At 29.5% G+C, this 20070-nt stretch overlaps 1 protein-coding gene across 2 annotated transcripts; it reads left to right on the forward strand.

The window, feature by feature from the left end:
• The first annotated feature begins 5949 nt into the window (after nucleotides 1-5949).
• LOC113555106 (b(0,+)-type amino acid transporter 1) lies at nucleotides 5950-19515 on the forward strand. 2 transcript variants are annotated; one of them, XM_026959440.1, is made up of 10 exons: nucleotides 5954-6180; nucleotides 10578-10754; nucleotides 13489-13590; nucleotides 13910-14152; nucleotides 14926-15196; nucleotides 16219-16342; nucleotides 16864-17064; nucleotides 17654-17803; nucleotides 18922-19090; nucleotides 19214-19515. In XM_026959440.1, exons 1-10 carry the CDS (start codon nucleotides 6153-6155, stop codon nucleotides 19279-19281), a joined length of 1533 nt encoding a protein of 510 aa, XP_026815241.1. In that variant the 5' UTR covers nucleotides 5954-6152; the 3' UTR covers nucleotides 19282-19515. The 2 variants fall into 2 exon arrangements, with proteins under 2 accessions (XP_026815250.1, XP_026815241.1); XM_026959449.1 differs by lacking the exon at nucleotides 16864-17064 and having other exon boundaries at nucleotides 5950-6180.
• Nucleotides 19516-20070: the final 555 nt, after the last annotated feature.

Raw genomic sequence — 20070 nt, forward strand, 5'->3', positions numbered from 1 at the left:
ACGTATATTTTTGTTCGTCGAATGTAAAACAAAAATAATATATATTACAATTTACAAATTAAATAAGTACATTCAATTGATTAAATAATAAAGTAATAAATTACTTATGAATTGTAAATCGTAATTATTACTAATACCACATAGTATATTTTATTCTAAAAAAGGATAATATGCTTTACATTAATATTTTTTTTCGTTCATCAATTAAGATATACACACATAAACAACTTTTCATTTAATACAAAAATAATTTAAATAAAGTTCTTATTAAATTACTAACTATGCAATATAATATACAATAATTTTCAGTTTAAATACTGAAAAATATAAAACTCTTAATACATTGTATGACAACTAAAATAATTATATAATCCACAACAATAAACGAAGAACTCAAATATTCGATATAATTCAATAAGCTTAAGCTTGTTTTTAGTTCTGAACAACATATTATACCTACCTAGTACATATACATAGATGCAATTCAAGAAAGTGGATTTATGTAATCTTAATAGATATATGTTTTATATAATCACGTATCTTCAATATCGGTTTGTTCTAACAAAAAGAAACTTAAACAGAAATTATTGTATGAAGAAAGGTCGCGGTAATAATAAAACGTGGCGATGGAATACTTTTCTTTCCATAAAATAAAAATCATGAAATGTATTCATTTTACTATAACAATAATATTAAGTATAAAATATCAATGTTTCATAATTAATTTACAATATTCAAAAATCAAGAGTTTAAATCTCTTAATTTATTTAAAACCACATTATTAATGTTTTTTTCGCATAGACAATATGATATCATAATTTCAACGTTTTTCATGTAAATATTTTTATACTAAATAATTAGAAAATATATATTTTTTAATCTTTATAGTTTATAATAAGTTTAAGCGTGACACAACTTTAAGAATAGCTCAGTAAAAATTGAATTTAAGTATTTCTCAAACATTATAGAAACATACGCTTTCCTCAAAATTCAAATTAACATTTTAGGAATTACAATATATTATTTCATTTTAATTTATAATAGAGTTATAATTTACTAAGAATTAAAAATAAACATATTTTTCAGTAATTTATTTCAACATTGATTAATTTATACGTATTATATATAGTAATATACTGTATCATTAATTTATGAACAAAATAAAATGCACGTGGTATTTTAACTTTATGATGCTACTTTTCTCTTAAAACTATAATTCTCCAGTCCTTAGTAAGTTCTCTTTTGATATTAAATTAGCATACGTATTATCATTATATAATTCTACATTTTCAACGCTTTTATTTTCGAATTTAAATCTTTAGGTACTAACCCAATAAACCGGAATTTATCCAGAGACCTGTTCATATATAAATAATTAAGTTGATTCAATTAAGGTTTTCTCAGCCATGAGATTTCCTTCTCAAGCTATTTTATTATTATCAATGACACTGTAATCGTTTAATAAATTAACTTATTGTACATAAACAGATTGTAAATATTCAAATGAAGCAATATTTAAAAACAAAGGATAGTTATTAGCTATTGTACGTTTCGGCATTACTCTTTGGGGAAATAGCTTTATACAACTATACACGTATATATAGACGTAGCGTGTTGTTTCTCACATTTATTTTATAATAATAATAATTCTATATTCTCTCAACCATCTTATATAATACCGTGATACATATACCTCACAACTTTGTAATCTTGTAATAAACTGATACAGCCGGATATCGTTGAACGAAATTATTATTAATTTTGTTTTTCCTATATGTGCACCAGTATCTAAACATACTCGATGGCTGCTGCAGAACACTTTGAAGTGTCAAAATCACTGTTATATTCTCTTGGGGTGTACAATCTGCCCTATACATTTCCATTGTTGATTATCTCGGCATTCTTCGTATCTTTCCCGCACAAACGTGTGCGTTATCTCTAGGCTGTATACTGTACAGCAGCGTATACATACAGCGTTGTATTTCATTCAATACGTACGTGTTACAAACTCGTGCAGTATCATAAATTATAATATTATATTCATTAGTGTCATATGAAAGAAGGGTGGCCAATGAAAAGTCTTCGTCTAATTTTCAAAGGCCTACTACAAGGCTAATAATGGAATTTATGAGATTGGTCGGTTAGAATGAAGATAAAAATATTTTTAACCAACTAATATTATAATATCACGTGTAATTTAATATTGTTCATACTCATTAGCGCATAATACTGTATTTTAGATTTTGAGTAATTGATAAAATCGATTAATGTATTTATTTTACAATTATGTGTCATATTTCCTGTCTGTCATCACCGTTTGGCTCAGAAAAATACTTTTATTATCGACTTTGTGTATGATTTTCTGTAGTTTGTACTTCAAGAGATCAAAAAAAATATATTTCTAGTACTTTTCATAACACCAAAGTAAAACAAAAAAAAAATTAAGAAAAAATAGTAATTTATACACAAATCCGGTATTCGATAAAATTAATTTAGTTTTATTTATGTACATAAAAAACGAATAACAATAAAAATTTTAAAATAATTTTTTACAAATACTTATTTAGGTATACTAGAATTTTCTATGCGTGATAAAATTTCCAAATTATTTTGACTCTTTTTGAGCTATACTTATACATAGATTATTAATTTTGTTTCCATAAATATCGATTAAAGCATTTTTCTAGGTTAAAAAGCTTAAAAAGTTAATACAAGATTTCTCGCGAATTTTTATTTTAGCCATTTAAAAATACTAAATATATTATAGGCACGACTTTTTTTATAAGCATTAGAAGTTCAAATTTTAACAAAATTTGCAAATCATTTTGAGATTGAAATTGTATAAAATATTCAATTTTTATAGTTTAGAATAACGATTTTGTTGTAATTTAAAAATATTATTCGTATGTATACTTGAAATGTTATCGCACCTATATATATATAATTACATTTTACACACAACACAATGACATTTTAAAATAAAATGTTTTCGGCTACATTTAATTCAACCTATCGTATTATTAATATTAAACAAAATTATATATTGTATTAATAGCAATATAAATATATATATAATGAAATGTACTTAATAATTAAATAAGTTGTAAGACAGTTTTCAGTCAGTATCGTTTTTCGTCCAATGTATATCAATATTATCATTGAATTCAAATGTAACACGTGCATTATAGTGAATTATTCCTCAATGGCAATGTATACTCGACACCTTTATTATGTAGCAGAGCAGTTACTTACTAACATTCCTTTTAGTATTATTTAATGTCATTGAATATGTATATGTTAATTATGGTTTTTACTTATTGCCATTATATGATGAATTATGGGTCACGGTTGAGAAATACTAATTAACGATAGTCGCTACTTCCCAGTTCAATGGAACAGGCTAGGTAGAAGTAGTGAAGAATACTTACTCATATTTTAAAAACTATAAGCCGTGAGAGACTAATATTTATCATTTGTAAAAGGGACTGTAAAGTTTTGCCTCACGTCTATATGTAATAGTGAAACCCGAATTTACGCTATTTACTATAAATGTAACAATAAGAATTATGTGTAGGTACTTATACATAGGTTCGACACTGATCCCTTGTACACACCACTTCACGTTTTCCATAGTCAATGAATTCGTAATCGCCATTGTTCATATTGTTACGTTATTGAAACTCGTCATGGAAATCGGACTCATGCCACAAGATTATACCAGTTAATTTTTACTTGTATACCTTTTCAATGAAAGCACACTTATATATTCTTATTCGTAATATATACTTTGTTCAAATGTTCAATGTAATGACGGAGAAATCAGCAATAGAAGTGATCAATTATACTAAAAAATTGATTTTAATTATCATGAACACGCCTTTTACAATTTATGTGGCCCATTCGAAGAGATTCTATCATTGTTTCGATGAATCCGTGTCGCATACCGGAAACTCTTAGCATATTGAAATGTTTTATAATTTAATAAATCTGTGTTTTAAGTAGTTATAACTACAGTTATAGTAATCAATTAAGTAAATATAATGTTATATTAATCTGCCAAATGACATGTAGGTACCTCTATGTACAATGTACATAGCAGGAGAAGGAAAAAGGACATTTTAAAAGTTTAACTTATTCAAAAGTGATCAAATTTCATAGTAACGATAGCGGATATTTCGCATGACTTCTACGCTCGAGTCTTACTTTCTTTAAATGTCTTATAAATGATATTTAAGTATATAATATCATAATAAATCTATTTGAAGTGCCCATAAATCTAAGTCATAGAATTCTACCGGGGCTAACCTATCGAGGGTAGTATTTTACGAAAAGACCTACAAACATCCGAAACTAACAACAAAATATGTTTGGAAGTCAATCAGTTTCTACGTGTTGGTCTAACAACGATATAGATGCGAGGAGTGAGTGTGAAGGAAAAAATAGACGCCCATCGATTATTATATAGCTCGCCCGTCATTGACAGTCAACGTCGCCAGTACCACCTTTAAACTGTTATATTCAACAAAAATAAACGAAATCCATTAACAATCCCACCGACATTCCGTTAGTTTTAATGTCATGCATATGATACATTATAATATTGAAACTGAAAAAAATAATTATACGAACAAAACTAGATTAGAAGGCTGTGTTAGTACCTACTTGGTAAGATTGTGAATAATAAATTGAGTGCACTATTAAATGCATCGCATAATAATATAAGTTTTACATAAAAAAAAAAATAAATTTATACAGTATACGTATAGATATAAACGTTATAATATAATAGTTTTAAATTTCTTTGTATTGATCAGATATAGCAATGACCTGATATATTGTTTCGGAACGGCACGTATAACCAATAACTCAGAAATTTATATTATCAGCATTGAATTTCTGAAAGCTACGTCGCGATAAATATGAGTACTGCAAAACTAGGTATAATAGGTACATAGATGCATTAAAATTGGCATACTATAGATACCATCGATACATCTATATATTATCTAACAGTATGAACCATTGCATCGTGGGCTGCAATGTGGTCCACAATACTAATGGATACTTGGATTTTTGAAGCATTAATGTCACGCGAGCACAAAAGAAACGTATATAATATATGTTGTACGAGATACTAGTATACGGCAGTAACGAAACTAGGATTATTTTATAAGGGATGATACGCATTTTTCATATTCACCACAAAGAGTAAAAAAAAACCCCTTTAGGTACCTAGATCTGATGATGTATGTTATAGTAATTCATACATATTTATCATTTTTTATAACGGTATGCCGTGTAATAACAGAGTTCACTGGATAACCTTAAACAGAAGAATCGTAATACGCTAAAATATTTATTAGGGTGCGATGTGTTTACTTTCAAAGTTCATACAACACGTCCCAATTAATCATAGATCAAAAAGATTTAAAAAAAAAACGAATAAAAACGTGTACATTTTCTCTTGACACAGCTTCTAGGACAAGGCCATATATCACCCGCATCACTACCCTCACAGTTATTCCACTGCTATGCGATAATATATGTATATATATACGAGCTACCCGTCATTCGGTACAAGCAGTGACCACCATCGCACGCTGCACTGCGTCGGGCGGATGAATGATGCGTTCCGAGTGTTTTAATTTTTCAATTATATCACGTGCGTGAGATAAAAACGCGTAACAATGATAAAGACGACGACGACGACGACGACGACGACGGTGATGATGATGATGATGATGATGATAATAATAACGAAATCATATTATATTAATACATTGTAATAGGCTTCAGTCGAGTTGTAGTGGCGCACGGTCGGTGGTGCGGAGTTGCACAGTACGCGGCGGGAGAACGCGCGCGATGTCTAGCGGCCGTCGAGTGCGGCGCATGTGTCGATAAAACGGCGTTTTGCCGCCCAAATGGAAAAACGAGCGAGAGGAAATCCGGAGAGAGAAACACCGCCACACTGACGTTACGCCGTTTTCGCACGCGGGCGACGCGCTCGCCACGCTACGGGCGGCGGCGGTTATACGGCTATAATAATAATATTACACGCGCCGGGTCGCCTTTCAGTCTGCTGCCCAGTGTGTCATGTCTGGTCGCGCGATAAACGCTGAGTCGACCACAGTCGCTTGTACTTCCGTCTTGAAATGCTACGAAACCTGCAGACGTCACATGGTTAGTAAGAAAAAAAATACTTTAAAAATCCAAAACGAAACCCAACATTTTTTTTTTTTTAACGATAAAAACAATGCTGCACGATTGCAGCCACCCATTCCACCCACGCCCCCGCGTTTTTGTTGACCGTATTACGTTTTCAAAGTTTATGTGAACCATATACTCGTATCTACGCGTTTTCTAACATATATACAATAGACCTCAACTTATACGAATGTATAATAATATCGGGTTGACACCGACCTGCGGTCGGGATCAAAACGTGTGAAACAAAAAAATCCTACTCGTGATCTGTAAGTTGCTATATTTATATTCGTATCTTATAATAATGTTTCCTAATAAATGTGGTAAAAAAAATTTGGAAAAATCTAATAATTAGTACTTGAAAAATATTGCGTTTTCATATTTTTGGCAACCAGTTTATTTACTTTATTGACTACATGAATATATTTTATGCAAATATATGTGATTATTGTTATTTATATAATAGGTTTTTGGAAATTTACTGTACTTGAAGCAATTCATCATACAGTACATACATTTTACAATGTCAGGATAAATTATAAATAAATAAATCAAAAATATTTTCACAAAATTGTATGATAATTTAAATTAATTTTTCATTCTAGAAAGCACGTGGTCTTTAATGATAGTATATTTACGCAATTTTTATTATAGTAACCAGGATATTTTACTCGTTTTTAGACAATAATACTGTCTTAATTTAAAATTATTTAACACTAGTATAAACTTTAACTTCTCATTTAACATTTTTTAAACTGACAATTTTAAAATTTAAGCGTAAAACGACAATCTAATATCTATACGGCTTGTCATAAAACTATAATTCAACCATGATTTCAACTCGAATAAACACTACTTGGATCAGAAAACAAACACTAATCCGCATTTATATTAAATGGATGTAACACCGTATTGACTCTATTAATAATTACAATATCGTGCATGGCGCTTAAAACTAAATATGTAACAATTAATAGAATTGTGTGCTGATCATCGATATAAGTGATATTTTTACAGACTATACTAAATACTTGCCATAGATATAAACATATATTATAATATTTAGAAGCTATCTATTATACATAACTAGGTATACCTAGTAATAGCTATATATATATATTAAATAATATAATATATTATTATGATACAAGCTGTTGCCGTATTATAGTAGTGATAGTTTTATTAATGGGAATCAGTTGCAATGAACGTTCCAGTTTCGAACAAATAAATAATTTGATCATATTTTTGTTATATAGCGCAATCAATCCATCCAAATATCTTTTTAATTTTTATATTATATACTGAAGTATAGAAAAACAATTATAGTTGAAATAGAGTATTGTAATAGTAGCATTAGTAGTAGAAGGTAGTAGTAATATAAAGTATTTGGTACCACTGATAAGTATCCTTCCCGAAATCAAACAATAAAATAAATTATACAAGGTGATTCCTCAACCATACTTACCCATTACTTTCTTTAATAAAATAGTTATTTAAAATCTAATTTTTGGAATTTTCAAATATTATATACCTAACATTATAATTTAAGATTTAAATTTTTTACTTCTTGAGGAGTGTCCTATGGAGATACAAAGTTACGGTTTTCAAATAAGAACACATTAAAAGATAATAAAAGAAAATAACTAAAATAATACGCGTAAAAATTTTAAATTGGATACATCATCATTTTTAAAAATATTATCTACTAAAAAATGTGCAGTAAAAATGGGTTGTCCACATTTGAAAAACCAAAATTGTATATCCACAGGACACTCGTTTAGTAATACAAAAAAATCTCAAGAATTTAAATAAATTCGCAGTTAATAAAATAATGAATAATGAGCATGCTTGATAAAGTATAATCTATAATACAATACTTTTATCGACAATTTAAAAGGTTTTTACTTTTTTTTGATGCATCGTAGATTCGTAGCGATGTAGAACAAAGGATGATTTTTTTTCATCTTAATTTTCTCAGGCTATTACACGATTTTAGTTAATTTTAAAGGACATAAAACATTTTAATCGTGATAAAAATAAGCATATACAATTCTTAATAGTTAAAAAAACCAAAATAAAATACCGTCTGTATGTTTCCAGTAGGTTAACGATACAAACAATTTAAAAACTGCCCCGTATACTATTATGATTATAAAACATACTTCATGAAATATGCATTAAACATGTTTCTTATACCGTGCGCTTACTTAAAAAATATAATTTAATACTATCCTGACAGTATTATAGTGTGTATTATATACCTAACGTAAACAAAAAGTAAACATGAACATTAATATATTCTGAAATCTCATAAAATGTTTCCATTTTAATTTGATAATGTTTATACTACGTTGTATTATTGTATAGATCATTTTAAAATCACATTATTTATACATTAGTATATTACATTAAAACTACACAGACTTTAGAAGACTTTTTTTATTAACCGCGGTGTACACGCGCAGGACCGGCTCCAGCGGCGGATTATGTAATATTATGCCACTATAGTCTATGAATGGCGTTTGGTTCATAGATTTTGAGAGGTCGTGTAAACTAAATCAAATTCACAGAGAATAACAAGGCGCACCAAGGCTATGTAATATAATTAATATAAAATAATTGATGGATTTTGGACGAATAAAACGCTTGTCCCGGTGATTTTCAACTTTTCAAGTATTCGCTATTCCGCTATAATACACCGCTAAGGCCGGTCACGCGCGCAATCATTTGTGACACTTAATATTTAATTATCGTTATTATCATTTATAGTTTAAACCATTATAAAATATGTACGCCGATAACCGGCGATGACCATTTGTCGCTCGGGCGAATTGCGCGCGTATGAACATCTAGACCGTATTGTATTACGCGCGAATTTAATACTATTACTAGGTATACCTATTATAAAATAAAGTCGGACCGCCTTAATTGAATTTCGTTAAACCACCCGCGTACCTTATTTTACCTTATTATTTTTAATCCACGTACTCCCCAATCCTTACATTTTAATTACGCAACACAATAATTACCCCCTTTTTTTTTTTTTTAAATACGTTTTTATAAATGTTATAAAAACAATGTTTTACAATACTTTTTGAACAATACGTATACCTATGCATAAAGTAATACGTCGTTTTAAACTAACAGAAGCTTAAAGTTTAATTTCTGATATTTGACTTTTTTTCGGTCGACGAAGTTTAAACATTTTTTTGACGTGGGCAAAGTTAGACAACACAAGACGCATATTCGTAATAATATGTTTAATATAAATTCTTGCTTGAATTTTTAACGCATTCTTATATCTAGGTATATATAAGGGTATAGCGTGTAATTTCATTGTATATTGTGCATTGTAATTTAGTAATCCGTAATTTTGTACACGTTCTGTTGTGCAGTGAAAAATTATTCGTAGAAATGTATTGTAACGAAACAACGGATCTCGTCGAAGTTGATTAATACAAACCAATCACTCGTGTATTATAATATTACTATAGTCGCTCTCAAAAACGTATTAAATACCAAGAACTAGCACTGATGAGGTGTATCGTTTCCATTATTTTCGATTGCAAACGCGGAATATGTAAGACACTGTCTTACATGTCAAACACAATAATAATTATCCATCATAATCTAGAACCATACAATGAGTACCTACTACGAGCCGTTGGCATTTCATCAAACACCTCCGAAATACAATCGCTCGTCGATGCAACATCGCAAGAGAAATGAAATAACCGCCAACTCACTACAATACACAGCAGTACTACTACGATATAGTTGTGCCTCCCTTTTTTTTTTTTTTTTTTTTTTTTTTTAATTCAATATTCGTATTATTGAACTTTCGTCTTTCGGGATACGAGGGGGTTAAGCGAGGTTACATACAGCTGGTGCCTAAATATCTATTATAGATACGTTTCCGAGTGCGTCGTACGCCAGGTGTCATTTCACAATAAACTTTGTATACTGGCGATATCCGTACCCGGGCGTTATTTACACTAATGGAAATATTGGAACGAAGCGTTTGAATTTATCATTCTATGCAGGAACCGCCTATATACATTCCGCGCGATGATCGCGATCGAACGACGAGTGAAAGGAAAACATTCGACTTTGCGTTGTCCACTCGCCGTTTTCCATCGTTTACCTAAATGATTTTATAGGTACACACATTATTATTATTATTGTATGCTATAATATGTATTCGGTCGACATACACATCGCGAGGATGTCTTAATAACACAAATTGTATTGAAATAAACAAAAAACTCCGTCACACCACTCGCACGTAACCGACGACAAGATAATGACGTCCAGCAAATTCGCGAGTGGTCTTGTCCGTATATTGTGTAGGTGTATAAATTGTTATGTTTTAGGGTACAACAACAACAACGACACAAACGGCGATGACGGCAGCGACGGAGATGGCGAAACTGCTGGCAACGGAAAAAACATGTTGGCGCGGAAGCTATCAACTAAGGGTGACACTCTTTACCTCGAGAGACGGGTGGGACTCTTCAGTGGGGTGGCTCTAATTGTGGGCACAATGATCGGTAAGCAATACTGTAATGATACCGATACAATTTTATTTTTATTTTTTTGGTAATCCATTAATAATTCATAAACATATCTTTGTTGTAGTTAACTATATCATTTAACGTATAAATCATACGCTAAAAATATATATATCGATCTACGATATAGGTGGCTCGCGGACGTATTTTATATGCCCCACGGACAATAAATAATTATTTTTTTTTTAATTATTCGTATAACTGTTTACGGTAAATTAACGAGGTTTTCATTTTTACTTTCTTTGTTTAAATATATATTCACAGTGGATTTTTATGGCTTTCAAAAACTTCGCAAATTTCTGACGAGGTCCTCCAAAAATATGAATTGTTGACATCTACTCTAAACCATGTTTTATTTACATAATAATATGTCGTATTATTTTGACTGAATTCTATATAGCATTATACTAACATCATAACGATGTATATATAAATATATAATATATAATAAACAAAGTGATTCGCCATGATCGCCAAACATGTTCATCTCCTTTTTTCTTCAATAATGCAGCTGTTTAAGATAATATGATCAAGAGAATTTTAAAATATACTTTAAGACCATATTTTAAAATTCTTGATATTTTTGTACTGCTTAATCAGTATCATTTAGATGAACAAACTATTATTTTTCAAACAAGAATTTCTCTTTTCTACTATAAATTAATTAACGGACATTTTTCTGAAAATGCTGATATATCAATATCCAAATTCGAACTAATAGTTTTTGAATTGTTTAATTTTGTGTCTTTTTCCAAGGATTTGATGGATTTAGTATGTATAAAGGTTATAATAACGATTTAGTGATGTCAGAAATCTTAGTTAGTAATAATTATTTAAGTATAATCAAGTATACTAAATCAAATATTATATAAATTTTATAATTTTGTAAAATCATTTTTAAGAACTACAATTTAAAGAAGAATTATCCATAATATAAACGTTTAAATAACTGAGAAACTATTAGTTTAGATTTTTAATTAGATATATCAAAATTTTCAAAATAAATCATCCACTTAATAATTTACAATAAAAAGAAAGGTTCTGATTTTAAAAATGAAAGTTTGTATCGCTTTAGGACACTCCTTGAGTAATACAAAACAAATCTCAAATATTTTAAAATATGGTCTTTAAGTATTTTTTTAAATTCTGAAAATCAGAATTTATTGAAGGAAAAATAGAGGTGAGCTCGCTTAGTGAATTACCCTATATATAATAATATAATAATAAGTCAAAATTATTTCACTCAAACTACCTCATAAAAATAAAAATAAAACATTATTTAGACCATTTGCTACTGAATATTTATACGTGTTTATGAACCCCCTGTTGTACAAATGACTGTTATTATTTACTGTAATCGACGATTTTAAACGTACCATAATATGCTATAATCATAAGGTCTAAATTGTCAAACGTTTGTAATAAACTGTTGAAATACACGATTCCAATATATTTAGTAAATAATAACTCCTACTATTTAATATATTATTATCACGTGTGTTATTGAAGTCACATAAATCAATTTATGAATATATATTATGTGTACCTATTGTATAAGTAGTAGATTGAATCAACCATAATTATACAATTTACTGGAAAATTCAATTTTATTCTGTTCAGATAAAGTTAAAATTTGCGAATATTTTTATATACTGTATTGTAGTACTGCACATTGTTGTGACGTGAAATTAATTTTATGTCACGACATAGACCAAGTATGAAGTGTGATGTATAGATTATACTATTATAAGAGCTTCTGATTTTTGATTACATTATAATAATAATAGTAATAATAATAATATATACAGTTCGGTAATCACTTTTAGATTTTAAATTAATATTCTATGTGGTTATAACTGACATGCTATTATAAGTTTTAAATTACCTACAGGCTACAATAACTACGCACTTGTTAAGGGTCAACCAAAATTGGCTGTTAATTATAATTTATAAGTATTAATAGTAATACATTGATTTTATAAACACCTTTTGCACTTTATGTGGTATTCGTTTTAGACGCAAAAATAATACCGATGAATCGTAATACTCGTAATATACCTAATTATTTTGTATATTGCTTATATTATACGTAGACAAATATTATAATTAGGAAGTAGAAAGAAAATCTCGTAAATCCGTTTTCTCCGAATATTTCCTGAATTTAATTAGATTACTAATCGGCAAAATACTACAAGCCAAATCTCATGAAAACGTTATCGAATGAAAAATTAAAATACGAGTATACAGCAGGAAATAAGTTTACATAATATTATATTAGATATATTCGATCGTACATACAATCTCAAGTAACCAAGTTAAAAACTTGTTAATACCTATTAATCCATTGTTTACGTGTATAGTACTATAATATACGAGTATAACTGTTATTAGCCTATACAATATAATAAGCATATAATATATTTTATTGTATAATGTATATCGTGTACAATAATTTTAAATCATGGCGTCTTAGAAATACAAAAAAATTTTTTATTGTTAACCATTAAATAATTTTTTTTTTTTTGATACTTATAAAATACATATTTTTCGTGTATTAACATTATAGTATATGTATGTGTATAAAGTTGATAAACTATAATTAAATGAAATAAACGTATAGAGGTGACAATGAACAACGGTTTTAATTATTCATATTTATTGATTATGTTTTAACAAACGCATTTACTATCAGTATTTTGTCGTTAATATACAGGTTCTGGAATATTCGTTTCACCTACAGGATTGCTGATCAGAACTGGGTCAATAGGCCTGAGTTTTGTCATATGGGCAGCATGTGGTGCCATGTCACTGTTGGGTACGTTTGTATTATCTAAATTAAGTTTCCTTGTCTGAGTAACAGAAAAAAAAATAGTAAAAAAACAACTGTCGCTTTTCATCTATTTTTAAAACTAAATATTTCAACAAGTATTTTTACCTGAACACGTTCGTCATTCGTCACACTATTTTCGGCAATATAATAATTGGACCAGCAATAATTGAAACGGAAGTGTGCGATCGATGCCAGATAACACGATTGTTTTAACTTTTAAGTTTCTACAATAAAACTAAAAAAATTAAATTTATTTTAATGTGTTTTTATTTGTTTTTTTTTTAAATTTTATTCACACATATAGGAGCTTTGGCGTATGCAGAACTGGGTACGATGAATCCAAGTTCTGGGGCCGAATACGCCTACCTGATGGATGCCTTTGGACCAATGCCTGCGTTTCTCTTTTCTTGGATATCCACATTGATACTCAAACCGTCACAGGTGGCTATAATATGTCTGAGTTTCGCCAAATATGCGGTCGAAGCATTTGTCGACGAATGCGGTTCTTCAGACTATGTAGTGAAAATCGTCGCAGTGCTGTCTATTTGTGAGTTCAAGCCAAATGTAACCTATCCTCGTTGTTTACTAATTAGTTTGTCTCTGCGACAATATATTAGACTTATCTCAGCACGCGTTTTTCGTCCACGTTTACATTATTATTTTTCACGAGCCTATTTTTAAAGAAAACAACATGATACGCAATTAGGGCAATATAGAAAAATAAACAGGTAAGTTTAATAGAATTAAATCCTAACACTATGTTTTAGACTCATAACAAGTTTAAATTATTAAACAATTTAAAAATGTCTATGTGTAATTAATATATCTTTATTATAGTTTTTTATTTTTTTCTAATGTCCCATAAAATATATTACATCTTACCTACTTAAAAGTTCTATAGTTGTACAATATATTATTGCTGCTTAATATTTTTATCGATGGTATCTTACAAATTATTATAGTATAATAGTAACACTTTAATTAAGTCTATTTTAAGTTTTCAGTTCGGAAATACGAGTAATACTCTAGTGATAGTCTTGCAAAGAATATGTACTCTTGCTAATTGATAATAATAATCTATAATAAAACGCTGTGGGTGGTTAGGTTTTGATGATTGACGTGTATGACGGTCAAATACTTAATGAATAATGATGTACGAATTATATCGTTTTACGAGATTCCAAAATATTATTCATCGGTTTCAAGACGTATCCTTTAAACGTTAATTTTCCTTCTTCTATGTTTTAAAAGAACAAAATAAAAAATAGTCACTTAACTTTACAACAAACTATTCATATTTATTTTTTTTTTTTTTTGCAGTAATTATCACGTACATAAACTGCTACAGCGTGAATTTGGCCACCGGAGTACAAAATGCGTTTACGGCTGCGAAACTGGTAGCTGTTTTCGTTGTGGTTGCCGGAGGTGTGTACAAGATCATTCAGGGGCGTACCGAACACTTTCGGAATTATTTTGAAAACACGACCACAAGCATGGGTGACGTGGCGACGGCGTTTTACTCAGGGTTGTGGGCGTACGATGGTTGGAACAATCTCAATTACGTCACTGAAGAAATAAAAAACCCTTCAAAGTATTAATAATATTTAATAATAGGTACCTTTACATGTTGATATCGGCCAAATAAAATAACTAAATTACCATATAATACATAGTATTTTAATATAATATATCGTATAACTCAACGCAGTTACATAGAAATACTCATTAATTTATAATTACAATAGTACATAGATGCGGGGTGAGTGGACTTGATCACCACACCAGATGACATGACATGTTCAATGCAATAAATAAAAAAGTTGATAAATATAACTATACAGGTAGATGGTATATTACGTTCGCATAGTTGATGTTATAGACATTTTTGGTAAAACTAAAAATAGACGCTTAGTAATATGTAATGTAAAATATATTTTTGTAACATTTTTAAAATTTTTTTAAAGAAGATGATATAATTTATTTTTATTTTTATTAAGAACCAATTAGTACGATCATGATACTTGATGAGTAACTAATAAATTATGAAAGGTTAATTTTTATTTTTTATAAGTCCATATCTATGATAATAGATAGAAAGTATTTACAATTTACATCTGTGAAATGGGAGGTAAATTAGTTAAATATTAACTTAAGTTCAAAGATTGAGATACAGGTATAATAAATACATGTATTACAAAGATAATACATTGTTTTATGTAGCTTGGACTATACTTTTATGATTTTGAATAACAATTATTAATTGATAATATGTTAATATGATTATTAATTGAACGTTGATGAGTAGCGATTTGAATGTATAATAGTTAATAGCTGTAATATAGCTAATACAGGTATATTTATCTATTTAGCTATTTTATCTTGACCCATTTAACGGTTAGCACACCTTATCAGTTATCATTATAGTGATCGGACCCACATTTTATGCAACTTGGGGAAAATGGCTGTAGTTTTTGTTAGTGTCGACTAATTTTATATTATGATAAATTCTTGTTAATGGAAGTTCTTGAGTCCAATGAACTTATATAGACACTATGTTAATTGTATACGCGTACAATATAACATGATTACTCCATCCATTTTATAATTTTTAAGGAACATTCCAAAAGCGATATACATTAGCATACCGTTGGTGACGATGTGTTACCTGCTGGTGAACATGGCGTACCTTACCATCATGTCGCCAGACGAAATAGTGCGAAACGAAGCTGTCGCCGTGGTCAGTATAAATTCTATAATAAACACACACACACATACTATGATAAAAACTGATAGTGTGAAATAAGAAAGTGTTTGCGTTGTTTTAATTCGTACCGTTTATTTGGATTATTCCTAAGTTTTAAGTTTTAAGTCTATATAAACGTTGCAGGTATAGTAAAAAAATAAAGTAAAGTCACTAACACTCAGAATATTTACAACTCAAACGGCGCGTTTGTCTTATAAACAGAAATTGACATTTTATTGTAAATATTTTAAGGGTGTTCGTTTGAAAAGCGCTTTTTCCATATTTTACTGAATAGTACAAGAATAAATTTAAATCGTACGCGCTTACGTTTTATACTCACGAACGTGTTTAGTGTTTACTCGATTGATGTAAACAATACTCAATGTGGTACCTTATAAATTATAATATTATTATACTATTGATACTTATTTCAATTAAACGATCGCTGTCTGTTTGGCGTACATTTATTATTATTTAATATTGTAATACATCAAAACGTTTTGTCTTATTGTTAGACTTTTGGAATCCGAGCGCTGGGGTCCATTGCCTGGGTGATACCGCTGTCAATCACGATATCCACATTCGGGTCGGCCAACGGCACATTGTTCGCCGCTGGAAGATTGTGTTTCGCCGCCAGTCGCGAAGGACACCTGATGCACGTTCTGTCGTACATTCACATTAAAAAGCTCACGCCCATGCCAAGCATCATATTTCACGTGAGTGAGTGAGTGATGACGCAGATTTTCGGGTCCGCGGGCGTCCAATTTCACGAGGAGGCCGTTTTTCGATTTTATCGTCGCGCTACTTACCGCTATAATATTATGTTTAGTATGGCCAACGATACTGTATTTGTTTCGATATCGTTCTTTAAAATAGAATATGGCAAATACATTTTTAAAATTATTTTAATGATTCAATAAATTTTAATATAATACCGGTGAAAATTTAACGATATTTGAAATTAAATTGTTGGCTCTCATTAGTATAAGTACATACATATATCACATATGTGTAAAAGTAAAATTCATCACCAAAAGTAGAACGCTCCGAATCTCAAACGGCGTTTTCGCTGATAATATGTGCATAATTGACGTTTGCGGCAGTTGACTTCTTTCACTCTTTCCGCCCAAAATTCCAAAGGTTTTCTTCGAATAAATCCGAGATTGTGTGTAATATTAAATCGACGTCGCTATTTCGTTCTTCGTATTGCATTCTAGCCTTTTGACGCTACATAAACCCTATTTTATTATTCCCTTGCTCAGCGTCGAGCTAACAACTGCAATGCTTACCATTATTTGATTTCAGTCGATCATAACTATTGTCATGGTGGCCTCGGGCACGATCAATTCCCTAATCGACTTCTTTAGTTTCACGGCGTGGATATTCTACGGAAGTGCCATGTTAGCGTTGCTAGTGATGCGCTACACCAGACCCGACGTACCAAGACCATATAAAGTGAGCCGCATATAATATTTAATTACCTATAATAATAATGAAAATAAAAACTACTTACTGATTGTAACAAAAAAAACATTCGTTCAATATGTGCATGATTACGTGGTGCCTGTAATAAACATATGACGATGGACTACCAAATCAATTAAATTATAAATGTTTATCGTGACTTAACATAAGAATTTTTTATTTTCCAATCTCGATAACAATGTATTATATTTGATCATTTAATGGATAATTATGCTTTTATGATAACTTAAAGTCGGACGTGTGTATTTTTAATAACTCAAAGTTTTTAACCCAACCCATGTTAATATTATGATAATGAGAAACTCAGTATATAGGTAGTTTTGTAGTTATTAAAAATTTAAATGAAAACATAATATATTAATAATGTATAATAATTATATAAATAACCTTAAATCTTAATAATAAAGATATTTTAATATTTCTAAAAACCGCTAATATTATAAATAATAAATTGTGAATGTTTTTAAGATAATAATAATCAGTTATAAAATTGTAGTGAATGAACTAGTGATATATCCAGCGGCAGGGAGGTAAAATATTAAGGGAAAAAATTGAGAAGTAAAGTGTCTGCTTACCTATTCAGAGAAAGAATGACAAAATAATAGTTGTTGAATCAAAAAAGAAAACTTACAAATTAATATTTAGCAGGTATTGTACTCTGTATACGTAATAAATATTAAGCAATTGGCCGCGGATGGACGTGACATCCAAAAACATAAGACACTTCAAACAAATCAAACGAAAGGTATTTTCGATTGCCTTGATAATAATAATATTCTTTATATGTTAACATTATACAAACGTATTTTCTTATTTATTGAAAACACGAATTGCACAACTAATAATAACGAAAATTTAAAAGTTAGAGAGATGATATATGAGTAATAATTTATGACGTTTTTTGGGCTAAACCATTATTTTTTTCATTATTTCGGTGAAACCTATATTAGTGGGGGCCCCGTTGCCGCAGAATGGACTCTGAATGGTTAACCACGTGATGAATTAAATAAAATACCAATAGATAAGTAAAACGTATAATACATTGCTTAATACAAACATAAAACTAATCGTACGTTTTATTTTTTCAGGTCCCCATAATCATTCCGTTAACCATATTTGTTATTTCCCTTTATTTGGTGATAGCACCTATAATAGATAAACCTCAGATCGAATACCTATATTCGGTGTTATTCATGATAGCTGGGATGATATTTTATGTGCCGTTCGTTCGCCTGGGATACAAATTCCGTATAATCGGTGAGCTTTATACTTAGTATACACTGGCAGTGGCAGATCAGACACAGCAGTCGTAATTTCCGTATACACCTCCTTATACATTCAATATATATCTATATATTTATGTTTTTTTTTTATATATAGATCGGTGGACGGTCATTATACAGTTACTGTTACAGGTAGCGCCCACTAAATTAGTGCTACCAGATTAAAGTTGAATACGCCCGTCAAGTCTTCCATTAATTGCATATCCAGATTGAAATAGACAATACAGTTTAATATATCAGTTGTATTATGTAATTTATAGAGTTATATAAATCTAAACAATTTGTTAAAACATCATTACCTAACGGTGGTTTTTATTATTTTATATTTTGTTAGTGATTATTATATTAGTGAAATATTATGTTGTATACATATTATTAAAATATATTACCTATATTGTATCGTTCACCACAAAATATATTAAATATAATATAATAAAGAATTGTTGGATGAGAAAAAGAATTGGTAAACTTGGTTAATTTATACCCTTGAATAGCTATTCTATAGGTACGAAAATCAAATATCATAATATTATATTATTCGATCGCTCCAATAATTATCGTAATAATAACAAAAACCATAATAATTAATATAGTACGTTCTATACCCGATATTCACCGTATTTCTCCACAGTCGTTGACTTGTTAAGGTCAATCATTTCTCCAGCGAGGTCCTCCACTCGTTTGATTGTCATATCATGTGCACTGGAATGTTTGTTTGATCTATTTAGTTTAGAATGAAACTCGGAGTGTCTTAGGACCTTTTCAATACAAATGTATGAGTGACATCAAACTGATAACGTAGCTTTAGCATTTTCCCGGCCGAAATACCTTCTTCTACACCTGAGAAAAACAATAAAATATTATAGAATTATAATACAAATAATAAACAACATAGGTAGATAATTATAATCTTTAAATGTTAAATTTTAACTGATTTAGAACTTTTATAGTTAT

The sequence above is a fragment of the Rhopalosiphum maidis genome, chromosome 4 (assembly GCF_003676215.2).
Source record: "Rhopalosiphum maidis isolate BTI-1 chromosome 4, ASM367621v3, whole genome shotgun sequence".
NCBI classification, from domain to species: Eukaryota; Metazoa; Arthropoda; class Insecta; order Hemiptera; family Aphididae; genus Rhopalosiphum; species Rhopalosiphum maidis.

Excerpts from the sequence above, each read along its gene's own strand:
- LOC113555106 (XM_026959440.1), top strand. The coding sequence starts at position 6,153 with ATGCTACGAAACCTGCAGACGTCACATG. Across the intron at positions 13,591-13,909 it reads TGGTGCCATGTCACTGTTGG|GAGCTTTGGCGTATGCAGAA; the intron begins GTACGTTTGTAT and ends TCACACATATAG. Across the intron at positions 14,153-14,925 it reads CGTCGCAGTGCTGTCTATTT|TAATTATCACGTACATAAAC; the intron begins GTGAGTTCAAGC and ends TTTTTTTTGCAG.